Source organism: Manis javanica, chromosome 1 (assembly GCF_040802235.1).
Source record: "Manis javanica isolate MJ-LG chromosome 1, MJ_LKY, whole genome shotgun sequence".
Lineage (NCBI taxonomy): Eukaryota > Metazoa > Chordata > Mammalia > Pholidota > Manidae > Manis > Manis javanica.
The window spans coordinates 153,015,996-153,036,106 of record NC_133156.1 but is presented as its reverse complement, the minus strand read 5'-3'; the positions used below and the strand labels follow the sequence as shown (position 1 = coordinate 153,036,106).

The following is a 20,111-nucleotide window of genomic DNA, read 5'->3' as shown; positions in this document are numbered from 1 at the left end:
CACAAGTTCTTGGCGGAGGGGATGCAGAGCACCCACGCCCAGTCCTCATGGAACCAGGGCATGTCACCCTCCAAGCACATCGATGTGTTCACCAGCCAGGAATGTCCCCTGAGCCTCAGGGACCAGGGTTTCTCTGGGGTCTTTTCTAGCTCCTACCCGCCCCCTGGGGTTGGGGACGGGACTGAAAGCTCCAGCCCTCCGATCACGAGCCTGACATGATTCTGGTGTGGCCAGCCTCTCTACTGGACCATCTAAGGGCCCACTGGAGTCACCACATTACTACAAACTCAGGTATCCTTTATGAGGATAATGAGTTGAAAGGGACTCATCAGTAGCCAAAGATACCCTAACTCTGGAAATGCCAAGGGTTTCTGAGACTCTGCAAAGAGCCAGAGACAAAGACCAGATATGTTCTTCATTAAGTCACAAAGAGAGGCAGGAAAACCAGGTGGGTGACCTGTACACTTAGCTAAAAACTAAAAGGATCTGGCCTTTCTTAGGCGTGGTCCGCAGGGAGGAGGCTGTGCTTGGAACAGGAGGGAAAAAGCTCAGGCAGGAGCCAGGAATAGTTCTGGGAAGAGGAACAAGCAGGATAAATGAATCCCAAGACTTTTAAGAAAACAAGAAGGCTTACAGGAGACTCTGGCATGAGCCTGGGAAGTGAACTGTCTTGCCAATGGGTTTCAGCCCCAAGCAAGTTCACTATGGATTCAAGTGTGATCAAAGAAATGACACTAGAAAGCTCTTGGGGTGAAGGGGTTTATTACCCGGCTTGTTCTCCCAGCGGTAGGTCGAGCACTAGCGTCTCTGCCTCCACCCAGAGCACAGGGCCGAGCTCTCTACATATAGTGCAAAAATAGTTTATTGCCTATGGATGTGTAAGCAATAGCCTAGCAACATGCCAGTTACATCATCAAGTGGTTTAAGTTCCCTGAGGATCCTGGCCATAGAAACCCCAACTTCCCCACACTGAACTCCTGGAAGGAAGAAGCAAATGGTGTGTGTCCTCACACAGTCACCATCTTCTGCCACTCCAGAGTTTTCTGCAACCATTTTGCTTTAAATGAGACATGTTTTGATAGTGACACTGAACAGCCTACAAAAGGAAGGGAATCTTCTCTAGTAGAGCATTGTTCATTTTGCTCTAAGAAACTAACAAAGCTGAGCCTTTTGGATATGTGTGCTGGGTTTTTCAAACCTAGGACCTCAGGATTAACAGCCCACAGAAATTTCCCTTCAGCTTTTCAGGGAAGTTATTCTACATTGCAGTCTATACTTCCACAGGCACATTTCCTGCAACTTTTCTAATTAACTTAAAATTCCCAGGAAAGAAAAACAATTAATGAATATCTGTTCATGATTTTATGAACACAAAGATGAGAGAGACAAACAACATGGCACTGACTTGCTAAGCCGACAGAAAAGAACAGCCTTGAACATGAACTAATGAGCAGCTGGGGTTTGTGAATTCCTGTATCACGTCACAGCCTGCTGGGGAGGCGGAGTGAAGTTCATTAGGAAATGCCTAAGTACAAAGGCCTAAACAACAGTTCCGAGCTCCCTGAACTTGGCCAGCAGGCCTGCAGCTGGTTTTCCCCTTGATTGCTAGCCATCACAGGCAGTCCCAGGGAAGGCTTGTGGTCTGAGTTTTGCAGTGTCTGTACTTTATCAAGAATTCTGCTTTTTGCTAACATGTTATTCAGAACAGTACTCTGATCTCTGACACCAAAGGCCTTAAAATGGAGGATTTGAAATTTGATGGCACCGAGCGCATAAGTGTGGACTATGTGAAGGAAATTCTTCAACCCACACCCACCTGTGAAACCTGGGACCAGATCTGGAAATTCCAAGCCAAGCCTGATGACCTGCTTATTTCTACGTATCCTAAAGCAGGTAGGTGGAAGGGGAGAGGGGTTGGTAAAGCAAAGAGTTAGGAAGGTAAGTGGGAGAGATGTGTTAATGATGAAATAAAGAAATTGCTCTAGGCTTGAGTAGAAGTTGTTTACTGGGCAGAGTGATGTGACTAACAGAAATCACAGTGGAAACTAAAACTACACACAAAAAAAGATTAAATGACCTACAAATTTTAAGAATTTAATTTTTCCTGTGACATACATAATTTTTTTACTTCCCCAGGAAAAAGTGAGTTTTTTTACTCCCCCAGGAGAAACAGACAAGAAAACAGGCTACAGGTCTTGTAAAAAGCTGCTCTGTGTGAGTGAGCTAAAACGGGGATCCCAAGGCTGACCTGGGGGAGAACTTGGGGAGCTCTAGTTCTGCAATGCTAATTTCATCTCAGAAGCCCTCAAAAGTCTCCCAGCTCACTGTCCAAGAACTATTCTTTTGACTTCCACCTTCCCTCAGACCATGTTGTGAGCCTACTTCCTTGTTTTAATGATCAGATTAACAAAGTTGCTGTAGAAATAAAACTAACTTGAACCCAGCCACTGCTTCATAAAAATTTGGGGGTTAGCAGGGAGAAACAATTCTCCAAAGGTATTTTTGCACACTAACCTTTGTATACTGAAAACGCAGTATTCAGTTCACACCCAAATTTGCTCTTTGCAAAATCAAGCTCCTTGCCAGTGACTTCTGTTACACACACACACACACACACACACATACACACCAAAAAATCTAAACCTAAGCATTTTCTGAGATGTGTGTTCAAGCCCCTCTTGTGTGTTTATCTCTAAAGATCCTAATTAAAAAACTACAGGCAAATGGGTGTCTTAGACTCCTATGTGTCCATCAGTTTCTTATTGGTCCTGATTTTCCAATCTTACTCACCATGAGTCTCTGTTCAGGATTGAACTTTTCTAAATGTGAATTTCTAAAAGTAACCCATGGTAAGAATCACATCTCACTGCTTTAATTTCATCCACAACTCTACTTTGTTATCGTCATTTCAGTACAATGCTTAATAATTAATCTGTTCTCCACCTGCCAAATGTGAGTATTAAGATTTGGTTCATTAGGGTTAATGGAACTTGAACAATTCAAATAACACACTAAAAAAATAAAATTCTTGCCAGCAATGTAATATTTAATTATCACTAAAACTTTGTATATAAATAGAGGATACATTTACTAGAAGGAAGAAGAAACAAGCATAGATGACAAATAAGGTTTACACCTAAATTTTAAAAACAGTAATAAACTGTGAATGAAAAAAATACACTAGAATTGTTGACCACTGGAGGATGAATGGAGAAGTCATTCCACTCATTCCTGAGCCTCTGGTAACATTGAATCTGCCCCAATGGTAGTCAGCCCATGACTCTAATCTCAGAGTAAGCACATAAAACTAGTACAAATAGCTGTAATCTTATTTGAGTTGATAGTCGCAGAGAAATTGTTTATCCTGTGATGAAATAGTTAGGGCCAGAAGCATTAGAGACCAACTCCTCTAGGATAGAAAATGTAATTTTTTCATTGTTTTCTAACCTATGCCCCTCCTAGAGACCTGAAAGTGCTAAACTGAAGAAAGTATGTCTGTAATGAGAGATGATGGTCAGGGCATATAAGAAAGATCAGCCCCTATCCAGGATTCAGAAAGCCCTCCTAAATTATCAAACATCCTCCTGATATGCATTTTGTCACAACGTCTGGTACAACAGGTCTCCATCAGAGGGTGAAGATTCAGTTGGTAGGCACTATATAAATCAGGATCAGGCAGCACACAGAAACCACCAGCTGGGAGGCAGAGGCCCTTCTGGTGGTGGTGGTGACAGAGGGGTACAGCTTCTTGGGTCCCAGGCAGTGAGCAGCGGGAATAGCCCTGTAACACTGCGACCTGTTGAGCTACCACTAGCTGCCACCACGTTGAGAAGGATGACCTCTACCTGTCTGCCCACAGATCTCAGGCTAATTGAAACAGTACTCAGCATCTTAGTGACAAAGGAGTCTAGGGAATTCATTTCTTTGCCTTTCAGCCCCTGAAATTAGGGGAAAACAGAGAGAAAGGTAAAAATGGATACTAAGGGCTAGTGATCAGTATCAAGCCCAGGCACTAATCACTTGTTCATTCGTGCAGACAACATACACGAAGTGTTTCCTATGTGGCGGCCCCACACTATGTGTTTGGGAAACAAGACAGTTTGAAAACCACACAGATAGTAATTACTCTCCAGGAGATCACAGTCTGGTGAGAGACCTTTCCTCCCACATCTCTTAGTAACAATGCAGCTGAATCAATAGGATAACAATACCAATTAATGGTTGTGACAGAAAAGAAAAATGAACTGTATATTCATCAGCTACTATCTGCTTTAAACTGCAGTCTTTGTATAAAAATTTATATTAATGATAACGCAAGATAAAAATGTTTTCTTAATTCCATTAAAATGTACATTTAAAATTCACATAGGTGTTCTAACAAGTAAGATCTTATTCAAAGGAGTACAGTATACTGAATGTCTATGCATCTGCACCTTACATGTGGAATAAGGAACAACATGGACTCAGGAGATAGTGGACTTACTACACAATGACGGCGACACAGACAAGACCCAGCGAGCACCCACGCACGTGAGGTTTCCTTTCATCGAGTGGGTGATCCCAGCCGTAGGATCCGGTGAGCATGGAACAGCCACATGTGACTACAGTCCTAAATAAACAACTTAGAATTTTTACTATCAAATAGCCCTCTCAAAACTGTAGGAATTTAAGCTGAAAAATGTTTAAAAAAAAGACAAAAGAATTAACACAACCACTTTGAAAAACTAAAAAAAAAAAAAAATCTAAACATTCAAACAATTAATCAATGGATGCTGTGACTTTCATCTTTTTTTAGCCATTGCTGTATCTCAGACATTTTCCAATGGAGTTACTGCTTATATAAAAGCAAGTTAAGTTTTTATTCTCTAATTAGAAATTAATTTTATTCCACCAGGATGAGCCTAAGTAAGATAATTTCATGGTGGAAGGGTTTGACTGTTTTAGGTTCTTATTTATTTGGTTTGTTGTTGTTTGGATTAAAGTTTGTTTTAGCTAAAAAATTCATTCATAGACTAGATATATTCTCTCAGGTCAGATCTATGGACAGTTACTCCTAAGTAGTAGTAATGGAAGCAGCAACAGTGAAGCAAGTAGAAAAAAAAGTGGAAAGTGATGAAAGATCAATTTTACAGGTCTGGAACAAGCTAATGCAATGCCCTCACCACGGACCCTGAAAACACATCTTCCCATCCATTTGCTGCCACCATCCTTCCTAGAGAAAAACTGTAAGGTAAAGAGCAAAAAGAATTCGGAGTTGTGAATTCTTAGAATGACCTTAGAATGGCATTCAATTGATTTCCTCTTAAAACACTTAACTTGTTAATAAAAAATTGAGTCCTCCTCTTCACTATAACCAATAAAATTGATATGAATCCTTTTCATATGATCAAAAAGCCATCCCAAAAGCCATGATCACAAGAATGTAGCATCAGAAAATTCACCAGTATGGAATATATCCACTCTATCATGACTTTTCTGGGCAATAATTTATGTAGTTCTAATGCTGTTTTTACTTTTTTCCTCCCACATTCCCAGATAATCTATGTAGCACGAAACCCAAAGGACAATATGGTGTCTTACTACCATTTCCAAAGGATGAATAAAGCACTTCCTGCTCCAGGAACCTGGGAAGAGTATTTTGAGAGTTTTCTGACTGGGAAAGGTGAGGGACTTCAGCTCTTTTCCTTCCTTCCTTTCTCAAAATTTCCACTTTAAAAAGAATCATTTCCTTAGAACACCAAGGGCTCTGCCTTCTCCAACGTGAAGGAACTCAGTGCCATACTCTCCCTCTCTTTAGGAATTCTCCCTTTGGGGGATTATCTGTTGGTTGGCCTCTGTGGTTCACTGCCCTGCTTTTCACCCCTCTTTGCAGTGTGCTGGGGGTCTTGGCATGACCACGTGAAAGGATGGTGGGAAGCGAAAGACAAACACCGCATTCTCTACCTCTTCTATGAGGACCTGAAAAAGGTGGGTAGTAAGACCATCTAACTGTTCCTGCTGGACCCTAGAACAGTTGAGTCATAATGTATGGACCCCACTGGAGACCCACAGATTGAAACAGGGGATGGAATATGCTGCATTTCATTGGCCATGGCTGTCCATGCATCAGAGTGCCATGGGATGTCATGAGTTCATGTATCACAGTTTCATCTGCACCTTCCTGGTGCGCTGGTAACAAAACACCTTTTTCACCCAGGCAGATAATGGCAAAGTACAGTGGTACCATTTTTCCCCTTTTCATGTCTATTTTTAAATTCCATTTGGAAGGGGAAAAAATCTTCTAGCATACTTTGGGTTTTTTCATTAGTACTTGAGGAACATCATAGTTTCAAGAAATGGTTTAAGAAATTAGGACATCATGGAAAATACTAATGATTTAGGGGCAAAATTCTCAAATTCAAGTTCTGGCTTTATTGCCTGTTGACAATTATTCTTGGAGAGGACACTCAACATCTCAGAGACTAACTTAGTTTCCTTAGGTGCAAAAAGGAGATAGTAATACACTCTTCCAAGATCTGTCACAAGGATTAAATGAGATGGTGTTCACTGGAGTTTACTGTAAATGATAATCTACTCAGTACTTCCTGCAACTCCACTAAATACAGAGATCAATTAATAATTACAGTCTCTGTTCTTGAATTTATAATTGGAAGCCTTGGTATTCAGAAGGTGCTTTACAGACTAGCTGCAGAGGCTCTCAGTGCCCACACCAGGCCAGCTAAGGCAGAACATATAGTTCTGTAAGGTTCCCAGGGGACATGCATGCACATTCATTTAAATGCCCTCCTCCTAGGTTCAGTCGATGCTGGGCCTCATCCAGTTGTTTCTACCAAACACCCTAAGAGTTAAACATAATCATATTTCTATGTTTTATAATGAGATACAATTGGCATAACCATTATTAGTATCAAAGGTATATAACATGATTTGATATCTGTATATATTGTGAAATGATCACAATAAGTCTAGTTAACATCCATCACCACAGTTACAGATGTTTTTCTTGTGATTAGAACCTGTAAGTTCAACTCCTTAGCAAATTTCAAATAATGTGTTATTAAGTAGCATCACCACGCTGTACATTACAACAACAGGACTTACTTATTCTGTAAGAGGAAGTTTGTACCTTTGCCCTTTGCCCGCCACCAGCACCTGGCCAGCTCCCTGTACCTGTGAGCTAGCTTCTTCTTGTTCTGCAGATCCCACTCCGTGAGCCACTGTATCTCCAGTATTTCCCGAACCATGACGAGAGTTCTGAGGGTGACCTGCACAGTTGCCAGTATAAAACGCCCTCCTTTGTGTTTACTGGCACTAAAGTGTTACGTCACCAGAGAGGGCACCACAAAGCTAAATGACGGGGAAGTGGACAAAGGCACTCTCATCAACCGTGTCCCAAGGGAACAACTCAGATACGTGCACTATTTTGGTTAGAAAGTTCTAATCACAGAATTCCAGATATGGATATTCAATTACAGAACATTATAGCAGAAAGTTATATATTATAAGGGATGAGTTTACTCTTCTGTGAGTAGATGTGACAAACTGAAGAGACAGGAGACAGGCACCATTAGCCCAGAACAGACAACTCCATGCAGGTGACACTTGCCCACCTCGTGTGTCACCGAGCAGCAAAGTAAGGATATGTCCCTAGGAATGGGCCCTTCTGTGGAGGGAGATCCTCACATATGACAAATGCCAGCAAGAAGCTTTATTGAAACAGGTAATCTAATCTGAGTCCCTAAAACCCTCTTAAATGTTTCTGTGATCATGTTCTGGGATGTCCCCTGGCTGTGTCACACTGAGCTTGCTCCTCTCGGCACTCCTGCTGCAGCCCAGTCTGTGGGAGGCCAGTTAGATTACACACTGGGGACATCTGAGCCTTTAAAGCAGAAGACAGAGTTGTCACGGTAAACATTTCCCCTCCCTACACTCCACTCCTAGACTGAGGGGACATCCCAGGACCACAGCCTCCCAGGGTGATGTGTCCCTCTGACAAGGTAACAGTGGCTCTGTTGGAACTGGGCTCCTCTGAGAGACGCCCACACACTTGGGTATGCTGGCACTAGTGTCACCAGCCATCGACACTCTCAGGTGCCTCATGGGTGCAAAAAATCCTTTCCCATCCCCCTGCCACCACAGCAATGCTCTGAGGACATTTCTGTCAAGGTCAGAAACAAGAGCCTCCTCTTGCTCGTGTCTTAAAACATCTGCCCCTATTTGTAAATGGGCACCCTGTATCTGCCTAAATTCTTACTTTGCCATTAAGTGGAATTACTTATACCAAAAATAAAAAACAGCACTTCTCTCAGAAAGTGCTATGTTTATTTTCCAAACAATTTTATTGAAATGGGCCAGGAGTATGTAGGCAGCACAAATGTATAAACAGGAAAAAAAAAATCACACGTGCAATAATCTTTAAAAAGAGAAGGTTAATCTTGGGAGATATCAGTTTCCACCCCCCTCCCCTTCTAGACTTGCAGCATTTTGATTATGGTCAAGCCTCTATTAACCTAGCATTTAAATAAAGGAATACAGGAACTTTTGCAAAAAAAAAAATAGAGCATAAAAGAAAGAGAATGTTTTCCGGCTCAGATGGGACTTCTCCTAGACCCCTAATTAGGAGGGGTGCTGAAGAGTAGAGAGTGTGCAGTGTCTTTCTTTGTTCTTATCCTTAGTCTACAGATTCTTTCTATTAGACATTTAGCTGACCAAGAACCCGTCTATAACTGACTTGAGCAGGGCAGTTGGACAAAACATTCTTCCACACACTGCATGTCACTGTACAGTGACTGTTTCACTAACACTATGCAGTTTTTACTTCCATGTTAGAGCAAAAAAAGCTTAATAATTTCAATTAATAAAAAGAAAACAAAGACAAGTACCAAATGATTTCATTCATCTGTGGAGCATAAGAACAAAGCAAAAACTGAAGGAACAAAACAGCAACAGACTCACAGAACCCAAGAATGGACTAACAGTTGCCAAAGGGAAAGGGTCTGGGGGTGGAGGGGGTGGGCAGGGAGGGAGAAGGGGAATAAGGGGCATTGCAATTAGCACACATAACATGGGGGTGGGAGGCACGGGGAAGGCAGTATAGCACAGAGAAGACAAGTAGTAACTCTATAGCATCTTACTACGCTGATGGACAGTGACTGTAATGGGGTATGTGGGGAGGACTTGAGAATGGGGGGAATCTAGTAACCACAATGTTGCTCATGTGATTGTATATTAATGATTCCAAAAGAAAAGAAAACAGTATGAGTCACCATGTTAAAATGAGTCATTTCTGGAAAGTTGAGCATTTTGAGAACAGATTTTTTAAAATTTTAACTCATGATGTTACTGATTATTGCTACTGATTTTTTCAGTATTCTTTTTAAACTAATCATTTTATATCAAATCTCCACTTTTCTTTTGACTCTGATTATAGAACCCAAAGCATGAAATTGGGAAGCTGGCAGAATTTATTGGAAAGAACCTAGATGACAGAGTTCTAGACAATATTGTCCATCATACTGCATTTGATGTTATGAAGCAGAATCCAATGGCAAACTATTCATCGATACCTACTGAGATTATGAACCACTCTATTTCTCCATTCATGAGAAAAGGTTTTTATATTTTATTTTGGTTATAATCTTGAAAGAACTGTCTAATATTTCCGAGCCTTTGGGGAGTTTTCTTTCTATGGCTAAGAAAAATAAGATCTATAATGAATGATTCAGAGGAAAGACATATTTAAGAAACCATGGATGAAATGAAAACAATATTTAGACACAATTGGAGTAATTGTCTAAACCCAACCCCTGACCTCCATTCCTCCAGAGCCCTACTGATGAGGTGCAAATACACAGAATTAATTCAGATGGAGTAGAGAATCTATTTTATAGAAGCTGTATGTTATCAGTTAAATTCATTCATTCAAAAATACTTATTGAGTGGCTACTACTTGTAGGCGTTGTTCTAGGTAACGTTCAGAGCAGTGAACGAAACATAAAAATTCCCTCCCTCATGAGCTCTAGTCATAAATGAAATAAACAAGAAGAACACACAGCATAATAGATGATGGTAAGCAATATGGAGAAAAGGCAGTCTGGGGAAGGTAACAGGACTGCAGCTGAAAAACTGGGGACATCTTGTTTGTCCACAAAACTGTACCTTGAATCCTCACAGACACAAGGCCCTTCTGGGTCTGCCTCCCACGGAACTATAATTAAAAACACTTTCCATGCTTTGATGTCAAAAGGGCAGGAAGGAAAGACAAGAAAGCCCTGACGGCCTGCTGCGGGCAGGCAGTTGGCTCATTTCCCCCAGGAATGTGGCTCAGTGAGTAAATAACAGGCTTTTCCGTCTCACAAATCTGACAAGGAATTCCTCCCTTCAGGTTGAGAAAGCAAAACAGGCTCAAAAAGAAATGTTTTGTCCAATATTGCTCCTTCCATAATGTGGAATAGAGATCATCACACAAACAGAAAAACGAAGTGCAAATCCCTCCACTAGGTACTGATTCTCCCCCATGGCTGTTTCAGGGGCAGTTGGAGACTGGAAGAATCACTTTACTGTGGCTCAGAATGAGAGATTTGATGAAGACTACAAGGAGAGAATGGCTGATACCAGTCTAACTTCCCACTTCCAATTCCAGTAAGGAAGAAAAAGAACCAAAAGTTTTTTAGTTAATTACCCAATTTATTAGGTAATAATCAACAAAAGCTCATTACCCAGACCACATGACACCAGATTCAGGTTCTCAGATTAGTCGTTTATTGTGTTTGCTTTTTGTACACTCTAAAAAAAAAATGACAGAGGCAGCAGAGTTTGGAGACGGTGCAGAGAGCAGGATGGCAGTGCGGAAGGAGAGCACACTCGTAGCATCATTGCTCATTGGTATTTTATCTACGCTTTCTGCAGACCATGTATTTGTTAACACATTAAACATGCTTCAGACCTCACATAAGAAAACACTGAGGTGTTCAGATTAAGTGTTGGTTCAAGCTAATTTTTAGATGCAGCACTAAAATGTGTACATCGTGACTATTTCTTCCACAGATTTTTTGGTAGCCAAGTAACCATCAGGTGACTGTTACCTTGTGAAACCTTCCAATTCACTTCAGAGTTCTTACTATAATACAGCTACCCCCATCTCTCACCACATCCTATATACTTAACTTGATTCTCTCCCCCAGCCTCAGGTAATGCTACAGTTCAGTCCTAGAGTCCTATCTTGACTCACCTCCCACCAGTGCTTCCACAATCACATGCTAATCCGTCAGCAATATCTGTAAGTTTTACTTCTATGAGGTCTCATTTCTATAGCCATCCTTCTGGTTCAGAAACCTTCTACCTACTTGCCTAGACTAGTGCAAGTTTAACTCATTTTTCTGTTCATCTCACATCTGCCAAGATCACTTTTCTAAAACAGGGCTCCGATTGTATTTCTCTTTAGCTCTAAATCCTTTGATGATTCTGAATTTTCACTGCCTGAAAGATAAATCCTAAGCTTTTTAGCCACGAATTCAAAGACAGCTATAAGCACATGATACAACCTTAATTACCTTCCACACTGCCTCTCCTGCTTCATCTGCCTCACCACCTCCGTTCTTAAACAAACTAGCCTCCTTACCAGGTCCTGAGCACATCTTGCAGGTTCCTACCCTACTAGTTTCATTTTCACCATGCCGCCGCCTGAAATTTCCTTTCCTTTCTCTCTGCCTGTCCAAATCACAAAAGAATTATACCAATTGTAGAGAACTTCAGAAGAGCAAATGATCTCTTAGGGTTGCAGTATTTGTAGGAGGAATTGGAAAGATTGTGCTGGTTAATGAAGCATGTTACAATTCTTTTGTGATCAAGATTAAAATATATTATCATTTCTCTTGTAAGTCTATATTGTCTCTCTTGTGCTTATTTCAATTTTTATTTTTTTCTCCAAGATAAGAACATTGCTATATATATCATTGCACACCAAATAGTATGTTATATGCTCAAAAATAAGTAACTGAAAGAATGTATCAGTCAAAAAGCTAACTTTATATTCTAAACAGTCCCTATAACAGCTATCATCTATAGCTGTGCTGTCCAATACAGTAGCTACTAGCCACATGCAGATATTTAAATTAACTAAATCTAAATAAAATTAAAACTCAGTTCTTCACTTGCATCAGCCAGATTTCAAGTGCTCAGTAGCCACACATGGCTAGTGGCCAGCATTTGGACAGTGCAGATCATAAAACATTTCTATAATTGGAAATTTCTATTGGACAAGGCCTTTTATTTTTATAATTCTTTGACCGTGGAAAATGAGAAAACTAAAACCAAAGTTCAGAGATACTAGGTCATAAGTTACTAAAACAGAAAATATTGGAACCTAGTTTCAAACACAGCTCCAAGGCTCCAAAGCCTGGGTTTTTAACTTCTCAAAATAGAGCTTCTCCTTCTCCCACTGGTATAGTTCCAACATAAATGTCTACCATGATCACTGCTAACTAAAGGCTGCCTGGCCTAGAACCTGACCCCAAAACAGCTCAGACTAGCAAGACACCAGTCATACCCCACCCACAACCAAGTGAAGCTTAACAATAGCATACAGAATGGCTACCCCATTCCCACTGTCTAAATGCCCTGAAGTAGACAGAGTCCTAGGCCACCATAGCCTCCCACTTGGCACCCACTGCATGTGTCCAGTCTAAAATATATCTTTTATACCTTTGTACCTCTAAGGTCCCCCTGAAACTGGGTACAATTGCTGCAGACCCAGATCTGAAGGTGCTGCCTTCTGTGACTGTATCCCAGGTTCCCCCTCATACACCACCCACCAGGGCACCAAAATCCATGCCTGGCCCTGCTGCCTTGGATAGACAACTCAGGTAGGCTTGATCTCAGCCCATAACTCTTGGACTTCTGACTTGCATTCAAGTTTCCACCTCTTACTTTCCTCCAAACCAGCTGCATATTGTTAGCTGGCAATACCCATCTATACATTTTGGTTACTTTGCCCTATACCTAAACAAACGAACTCAAACTGGTCCTAACTTGGCCTCTCCCCTACAGTCTTTTGAAACTCGTGATTACCATAGTATATTTTAGATCTATTCAAGATCATTTCCATTTCAGCAGAGAATTACAATAATACATTAAAGCTTTGTAACCCTTGTGAAACACTGAGTCTTCGAATACAAGGTACACATTCTGCATTTTATCACAACTGAGCGATAACCTTTGAGTCCTGTGGAGGAGGTCTGGGTTTGAATCAAAAAAACATTAAAGAAAATCAAACTATACATTAAAGAGATGAAAGACATAAGAGTACAAAAAAATCAGTATTATGATTCTATGTAGAACATAAAGAAGAACTTATATTCTTCAACCACATTGCAAAGTGATTCCATGTGACTGAATGGCCTCATGAGGCCACCTGGCTCCTATCAACTGGAGAAGGACCAACAGAAACATAATTTTGAAAATAAACACAATTCACAACCAATGCAAACTTAAAGCCAGTGTTAGAGAAATAAAAACTCACCCTAAGATTAGAAATACCACAATGAAGTAAGAAAAGTAAATGGTTTTTAAATCACCAGACTCACAGCACTGACAAAAAAGGCAAAGAGTGCCAGATTGGAGGACGTGAGAACAGGGTAAGAGCTCCAGCTTCTGAGAGCACCAGAAACTGCAGTGTGGGAGGCAAGACACCAGATTAAGCAGAAGACAAACCGCTTTAATTGAGAAAACACACAAAGACCAGAGAAGTCCTATCCCTAGAAAAGGTTTGAAAAGTCTCCAAAATCTCTAGCTAGACTGATTGATGAAGGTCTTCCCTGTACAAAGCAAATCCATAAAGACAAGGAGAACTGAAAGGTTTTTCCTTTTTATTTATTTTTTTTTATAGCAAATCATTTTGGGTTGTCATGAGGGATTTTTTGACTTGGTATTTATTTTTGCTTTCTACTTCTTTTATTTATTTTTACCTTTTTTTACTTGAAATATACTTGATATCCAATATTATACTGCCTTCATGTGTTCAAAATAGTGATTTGACAATTATATACATTACTAAATGCTCACCACAATAAGTTATTAGAATAGTATTGACTGTATTTCCTATGCTTTCCTTTCATCCCTGCACCTAATTTATTTTAAAATTTGATGTTTGTGTTTCTTTATCTCCTACACCTATTTCACCCACCCACCCACATCCCACTTCCCTATGGCAACCACTAGTCTGTTCTATGTGTTTATGAGTCTGTTTCATTTTTTAATTTTTTTAAGATTCCACATATAAGTGAAATCATATGGTATTTCTCTTCTTTGACTTATTTCACTTAGCACAATACCCTCTAGAATCCAAGATTTCATTCCTTTTTATGGCTGACTAATATTCTGTTATAATTGGACCACATATTTACCCACTCATCTATCTATGGACACAGGTTGCTCTCATATCTTGGTTATTGTAAATAATATTGCAGTGTACATAGGGATGCATGTATCTTTTTGAATGAGTAATTTTGCTTTCTTTAGGTAAATTCCCAGAAGTAGAATTACTGAGTCATACGGTAGTTCTATTTTTAGATTTTTAAGAAGCATCCATACTGATTTCCATCGTGATTGCACCAATTCACATTGCCACCAACCGCATAGTAGGGCTCCCTTTTCTCCACACCCTCACCAATACTTATTTCTTGTCTTTTGGATACTAGTCATTCTGACTAGTAAGAAGTGATACCTCATTGTGGTTGTATTTTCCCTGATGATTAGTGATGCTGGGCATCTTCTCATTGGCCTGTTGGCCATCTGTATATCTTCTCTGGAAAAATGTCTATTCAGGTCCTATGCTCATTTTTTAATCAGATTATTTAAGGGGGGTTTTTCTGTTGAGTTGTGAATTCTTTATATATTTTGGATATTAGCCCCATATATCATTTGCAAATATATTCTCCCATACAGTAGGTTGCCTTTTTGTTTTGTTGAATGGTGTCCTTTGCTATGCAGAAGGTTTTTAGTTTGATGTAGTCCCACTTTTTTATTTTTGCTTTTGTTTCCCTTGCCAGGGGAGACACATCTAAAAACATTACTAATGCTGATGTTCAAGAGTTTACTGCCTATATTTTCTTCTAGAACTTTATGGTTTCAGGTCTCATATTCAAATACATAATCCATTTTGGGTTTATTATTGTGTATGGTGTAAGATAGTGATTCAGTTTCATTCTTTTGCACATAGCTGTCCAATTTTCCCAACATCACTTATTGAAGAGACTGTCTTTTCCTCACTGTATATTCTAGCTTCCTTTGGACATAGATAAATTGGTTATATAAATGTGAGTTCATTTCTGGGCTCTCTATCCTGTTCCATTGATCCACATGTCTGTTTTTGTGCCACTACCATATTGTTTTCACTACTGTCTCTTTAAAATATAGTTGAAAATCAGGGAGTGTGATGACGCTAGCTTTGTTCTTCTCAAGTTTACTTAAGGTATTTGGGGTCTTTTGTGGTCCAATACAAATTTTGGGATTACTTGTTCCAGTTCTGTGAAAATTGCCATTGGCATTTAGATAGACATTGCACTGAATCTGTAGATTGCTTTGGATATTATGGACATTTTTAAGAATATTAATTTTTCTTATCCATGGATATCTTTCAAATTATTTGTGTCAGTTTCAATTTCTTTCATCAATATCTTATGTTTTCAGAGTACAGGTCTTTTATCTCCATGGTTAAATTTGCTACTGGGTATTTTATGCTTTTTAATGCAACTGTAAATAGAATTGTTTCTCTCTCTGCTAGTTCATTATTTGAATATAGAAATGCAACAAATGTCTGTATATTGACATTGTGTATTACAACTTTACTGAATTGGTTTATTAGTTCTAATCACTTTTTTGATGGAGTCTTTATGGTTTATATTGGCTATTGTATATAATGCTACAATAGACATAGGAATGCATGTATCTTTTGAATCAGCTATTTCGTTTTCTTGGGGTAAATTCTCAGAAGTGGACCTGCTGGGTTGTGTGTTATTTCTATTTTTAGTTTTTTTGAGGAACCTCCATACTGACATTTTTCTGGTATCTCAAGGTAGGCCTGTATCACTATCAATTCCCCTCTGAGAACTACTTTTGCTGTGTCCCAAAGTGTTGAACTGTTGTGTTTCTACTTTCATTATTCTCCAAGTATGTTTTACTTCCTCTCTAATTTCTTCATCGACTCACTCATTGTGTAGTAGTATGAAGCTTAGCCTCCATGCATTTGTGTTTTTTAGTTTCTTCTAGATACTGATTTCCAGTTTCAAAGCATTGTGGTCAGAAAAGATTCTTGGTATAATTTCAACCTTCTTAAATTTACTGAGGCTCATCATGTGGCTTTGCATGTCATCTATCTTGGAGAATATACCATGTGCACTTGAAAAGAATGTGTGTTCTACTGTTTTGGGATGTAATGTTCTGTATATATCTACTAAGTTTACTTGGTCTAATATTTCTTTCAAAGCCACTGTTTCCTTATTGATTGTCTATCTCAATGACCTATCCATTGATGTAAGCTATGCTTTCTCAATCTTTCTGAATAACAGGGGTCAGGTTTATCATTTTTTAGTAAAGCATATAATATTGAGCTATAAGAGATAAGTTTAGAATCTAATTTCAACAGGGGCCAACCAGTCCAAAAACCTCATAACTGGTGCTTAGTTTTAGGTTTAGGGAAGTTCTTGATGCCATGAAGCCTATCTGGACCCAAATATAATCCTTGATGTGAGATCAGGTGCCCTAAGTACTGAACTTGAGTTAGAGCAAAATGCAATTTTTTTTGGAAACTTTATGTCCCTTTTAGGCCAAAAGTTTTAACAGGTGAATGTTGTCTTCCTGTGAAAAGGTTTAAGAAGAGGAGCAGAGAAGGAAACCATCTACATACTGTGACAAAGCAGAGCCCGCAGAAAAATTTACATTATCCAAATAAGCTTTTAAGTTTATAAAAAGACTCTCTGTGTAACTGTGGGGCATTACTGTACAAGTGTATTACTCTTATTCCCAAGTAAAAGCAAAAAGATATTGGGTATCAACTTTTTATCAACTGGAATACTAAAAACAATGTATTGCACAGATCAACTATAGTGAAAACTTTGCTTTCATTAGGAATGGTATCAGTAGCATATAAGGGTCAGCAACAGAAGGATGTCAAGGAATAACAATATTTTTTATTGCTTGGAGGTCCTGGACAAACCACCATTCTTGAGTGTTGGGTTTTCTCACAGCTAAAATAGGGGTATTACAGGGTCTGGTGCAGGGGATAATGAGGGCCTGAACTTTGTAATCTATATGGGATTTATGCCTTGAGGGGCTTCTTAATTTATAGGGTATTGATTAATTCTGGGGAGAGATTTGAGGGATCTATTTGAATCTTGATGGGGGGGGGGGGTTGCACTAGGTTCTGCCAATATCAGCTGAAGATTATGGATGGTAGATGAACCAAGAGAGACAAATGATCAGTGTCCCCAGATTCAGCTATGGTGCCTTCAGAGATGAAGCAAACAAAAGATGTTGAAGGACCATCTAATTCCCTTGGCTGGCTGATTACTACTGTCAAATTCTAGAATTATATCCCCCCTTTAGGATAAATTCCAACATGATATTTTTCTAAGAAATCTCAGACCAAGAAATGAACAGGGGCAGAAGAACTAAGAAGAAAAGGATGGGTAAAAAGAAAAGTGAGTAAAATGATATTTATTTTATAATTTATATTTAAAAAGCAGAACAAGAATGACTTGGCTTTTTTCATATGGTGAAAAAGACTTCTGTATATAACAAGGTCAAAGACAATTAATATATCCTAACTATGGCTTACATAATAAACAGTACCATCTTTATCCTTATGCAAGAATGTGGTGGCTTGTGCAGAACAACAAAAACCTGAATAACAGGTTCTTGTGGGAGCCAGATGTCCAGGGCTGGACACAGGAGAATAATTTAGGAGAGATTTTACTTTAGATTAGAACAAAATCCTGAATCAGAAACTGAAAAGACAGTATGTGTACCATTCAGCCTTGAGAGCTGAGCACAAAAGGTCTATGCAAAAGGATGTGGCCAACAACAGAGATAAGTTGAAGAGGCTCCCATAAGCCAAAAATGGGATATAAAGGATTAAAATTCCTCAAATATCTTCTAGTCCATGAATGTTGAATGATTACAGGGAATAAAGACCTAATGGATCAATTCCTCTCTGCCATTCCTGAATAGTGATCAAGATGAACTGCTGAGCAGTTACATAAAAAGTTAGACATGTGCTTACTATAGAAACTAGAAAATCTCATTCCTAAGTGTATATATCCTAGAGAAATAAAACCTTATATCCAAACAAAACCCTGTATGTGAATGTTTATTGTAGCTCTATACATGATCACCCATTTGGAAACCAAATGTCCTGCCATTGGTGAACAGATACATTATGGTACATCCACATAGTGAATATTACTTAATAAAAAGAAACAAATTATTTAAAAAACACAACTTGGATGAATCTCAAAGGCATTTTGCTGAGGGAAAGAAGCCAGTCTCAAAAGGTTACATACTATGTTTTCATTTACACAATATTCGTGAAATGATGAAACTGTAGTGACAAGTATAGATCATGGTGACCAGTGATTAGGTATGGGAGGAGTGTGTGGCTACAGTGGAGTAGTACGGAGGAGGTTTGTTCTGCAGCCTGATTATGCCAGTGATTACGAGTCTGCAGATATATTAAAATTCAAAGAACTGTGTACCCCAAGGAAAGTCAATTTTACTGAATGTTAGTTGAAAATATAAAAGGTAGGGACAACTATAGTTTTCAACAATGTCAGTTTTAATTCTCTTTTTAATTGTGATATAACTGATATGTAACATATTAGGTTCAAGTATATAGTAAAATATTTGTATATACTGTGAAATAATCACAATAATTCTAATTAACATCCATCAGTTACAATTTCTCTTCTCTTGTGATGAGAACTTTTAAGATCTACTCTCTTAGCAACTTTCAAATATGTGATATATTATTAATTATAGTCACTATGATGCACATCACATCCCAGAACTTATTTATCCTATAACTGGAAGTTTGTATCTTTTGACGCCCTTCACTCATTTCACCCATTCGCCGCTCCTTATTTCTGGAAACCACTAATGTGTTCTTTGTATCTATGAGCTCAGTTGTTGCTTTGATTTGGGTTTGAGGGGCTTTTGTTTTGTTTTGTTTTGATAAAGTGTCAAAAATATGACAAAAATATCTATCTTACAAAAGACCAAGAAAGACTGTGGAACTGTTCCAGATGAAAGGAGCCTAAAGTGACATGACAATTAAATGCAATACTTGATCTTAGACTGGATCCCACACTGAAAGGGGAAAATACAGCTGAAAATTATATCTTTATATTAATAGATAGAACAAATATCCTGTAGTTTCAGTTCTAAGCTTACTCAAAACCTGAAAAAAAAGAAAGACTGGTGATCTTAAGTTTTGTTCTGCTAAAAGTGGTCAGCAGAACAAAACTTAAGCCTCCTGTATCAATTAATAGATTCAATTAAGTATTCATAGAGTACATTCTACATACAAGACCTGATGGAGATAGGCAACAGAAAGTCCTCTTTTACTCCCAAGGCTGTCTTGAGTTTTCCAATACTATCTTCCAACCATTTGGTTACTCTTGTTTAATAGTATATGATGCTATAGAGATGTTAAAAATGTAGGTGGAACATCACCAAGGGCAAGCACATAGGTCATTTCTGCCTTTGCTCCTGTCAGACAGAGAACAACTAACAGCTATTAATGTAAAAGCCATCACTGAGAGACTCCACGAACACAGGCTGAAGCACTCTCCCTGCCCCAACCCCCACCAAACCACAGACACCAAGAGACACTGTGTTCAAAGAAGTAAAAGAAAAACTTCTCTTGAGGAATATAATATCAAACAGGGGTACCAATAGTCTCTATAACTCTTCATTCAACATGTATGACAATGAATCAAAATTTCCAGAACTTCCAAGAGACAAAATTTCATGATGTAAGCCATATTAAAAATGGATAATAAAAGAGACAGGAAATAAGATTTGAAAAATGAACAAAATAGCAGTAGACTCATAGATAC

The 20,111-nt window shown here is 38.9% G+C and overlaps 1 protein-coding gene and 1 long non-coding RNA gene across 9 annotated transcripts in view; one reads left to right on the top strand and one right to left on the bottom strand.

Annotated features, from left to right (window-relative positions):
* Window positions 1–20,111, bottom strand: part of LOC118971893 (uncharacterized) — a 60,514-nt gene that overhangs the window by 17,609 nt on the left and 22,794 nt on the right. The gene's annotated exons all lie outside the window — the stretch shown is intronic.
* SULT1C4 (sulfotransferase family 1C member 4) lies at window positions 1,516–11,884 on the top strand. Its single transcript, XM_017657726.3, has 7 exons — window positions 1,516–1,893; window positions 4,451–4,576; window positions 5,133–5,230; window positions 5,536–5,662; window positions 5,873–5,967; window positions 9,431–9,611; window positions 10,530–11,884. The coding sequence occupies exons 1-7, from the start codon at window positions 1,740–1,742 to the stop codon at window positions 10,643–10,645; spliced, it is 897 nt and encodes a 298-aa protein (XP_017513215.1). The 5' UTR covers window positions 1,516–1,739; the 3' UTR covers window positions 10,646–11,884.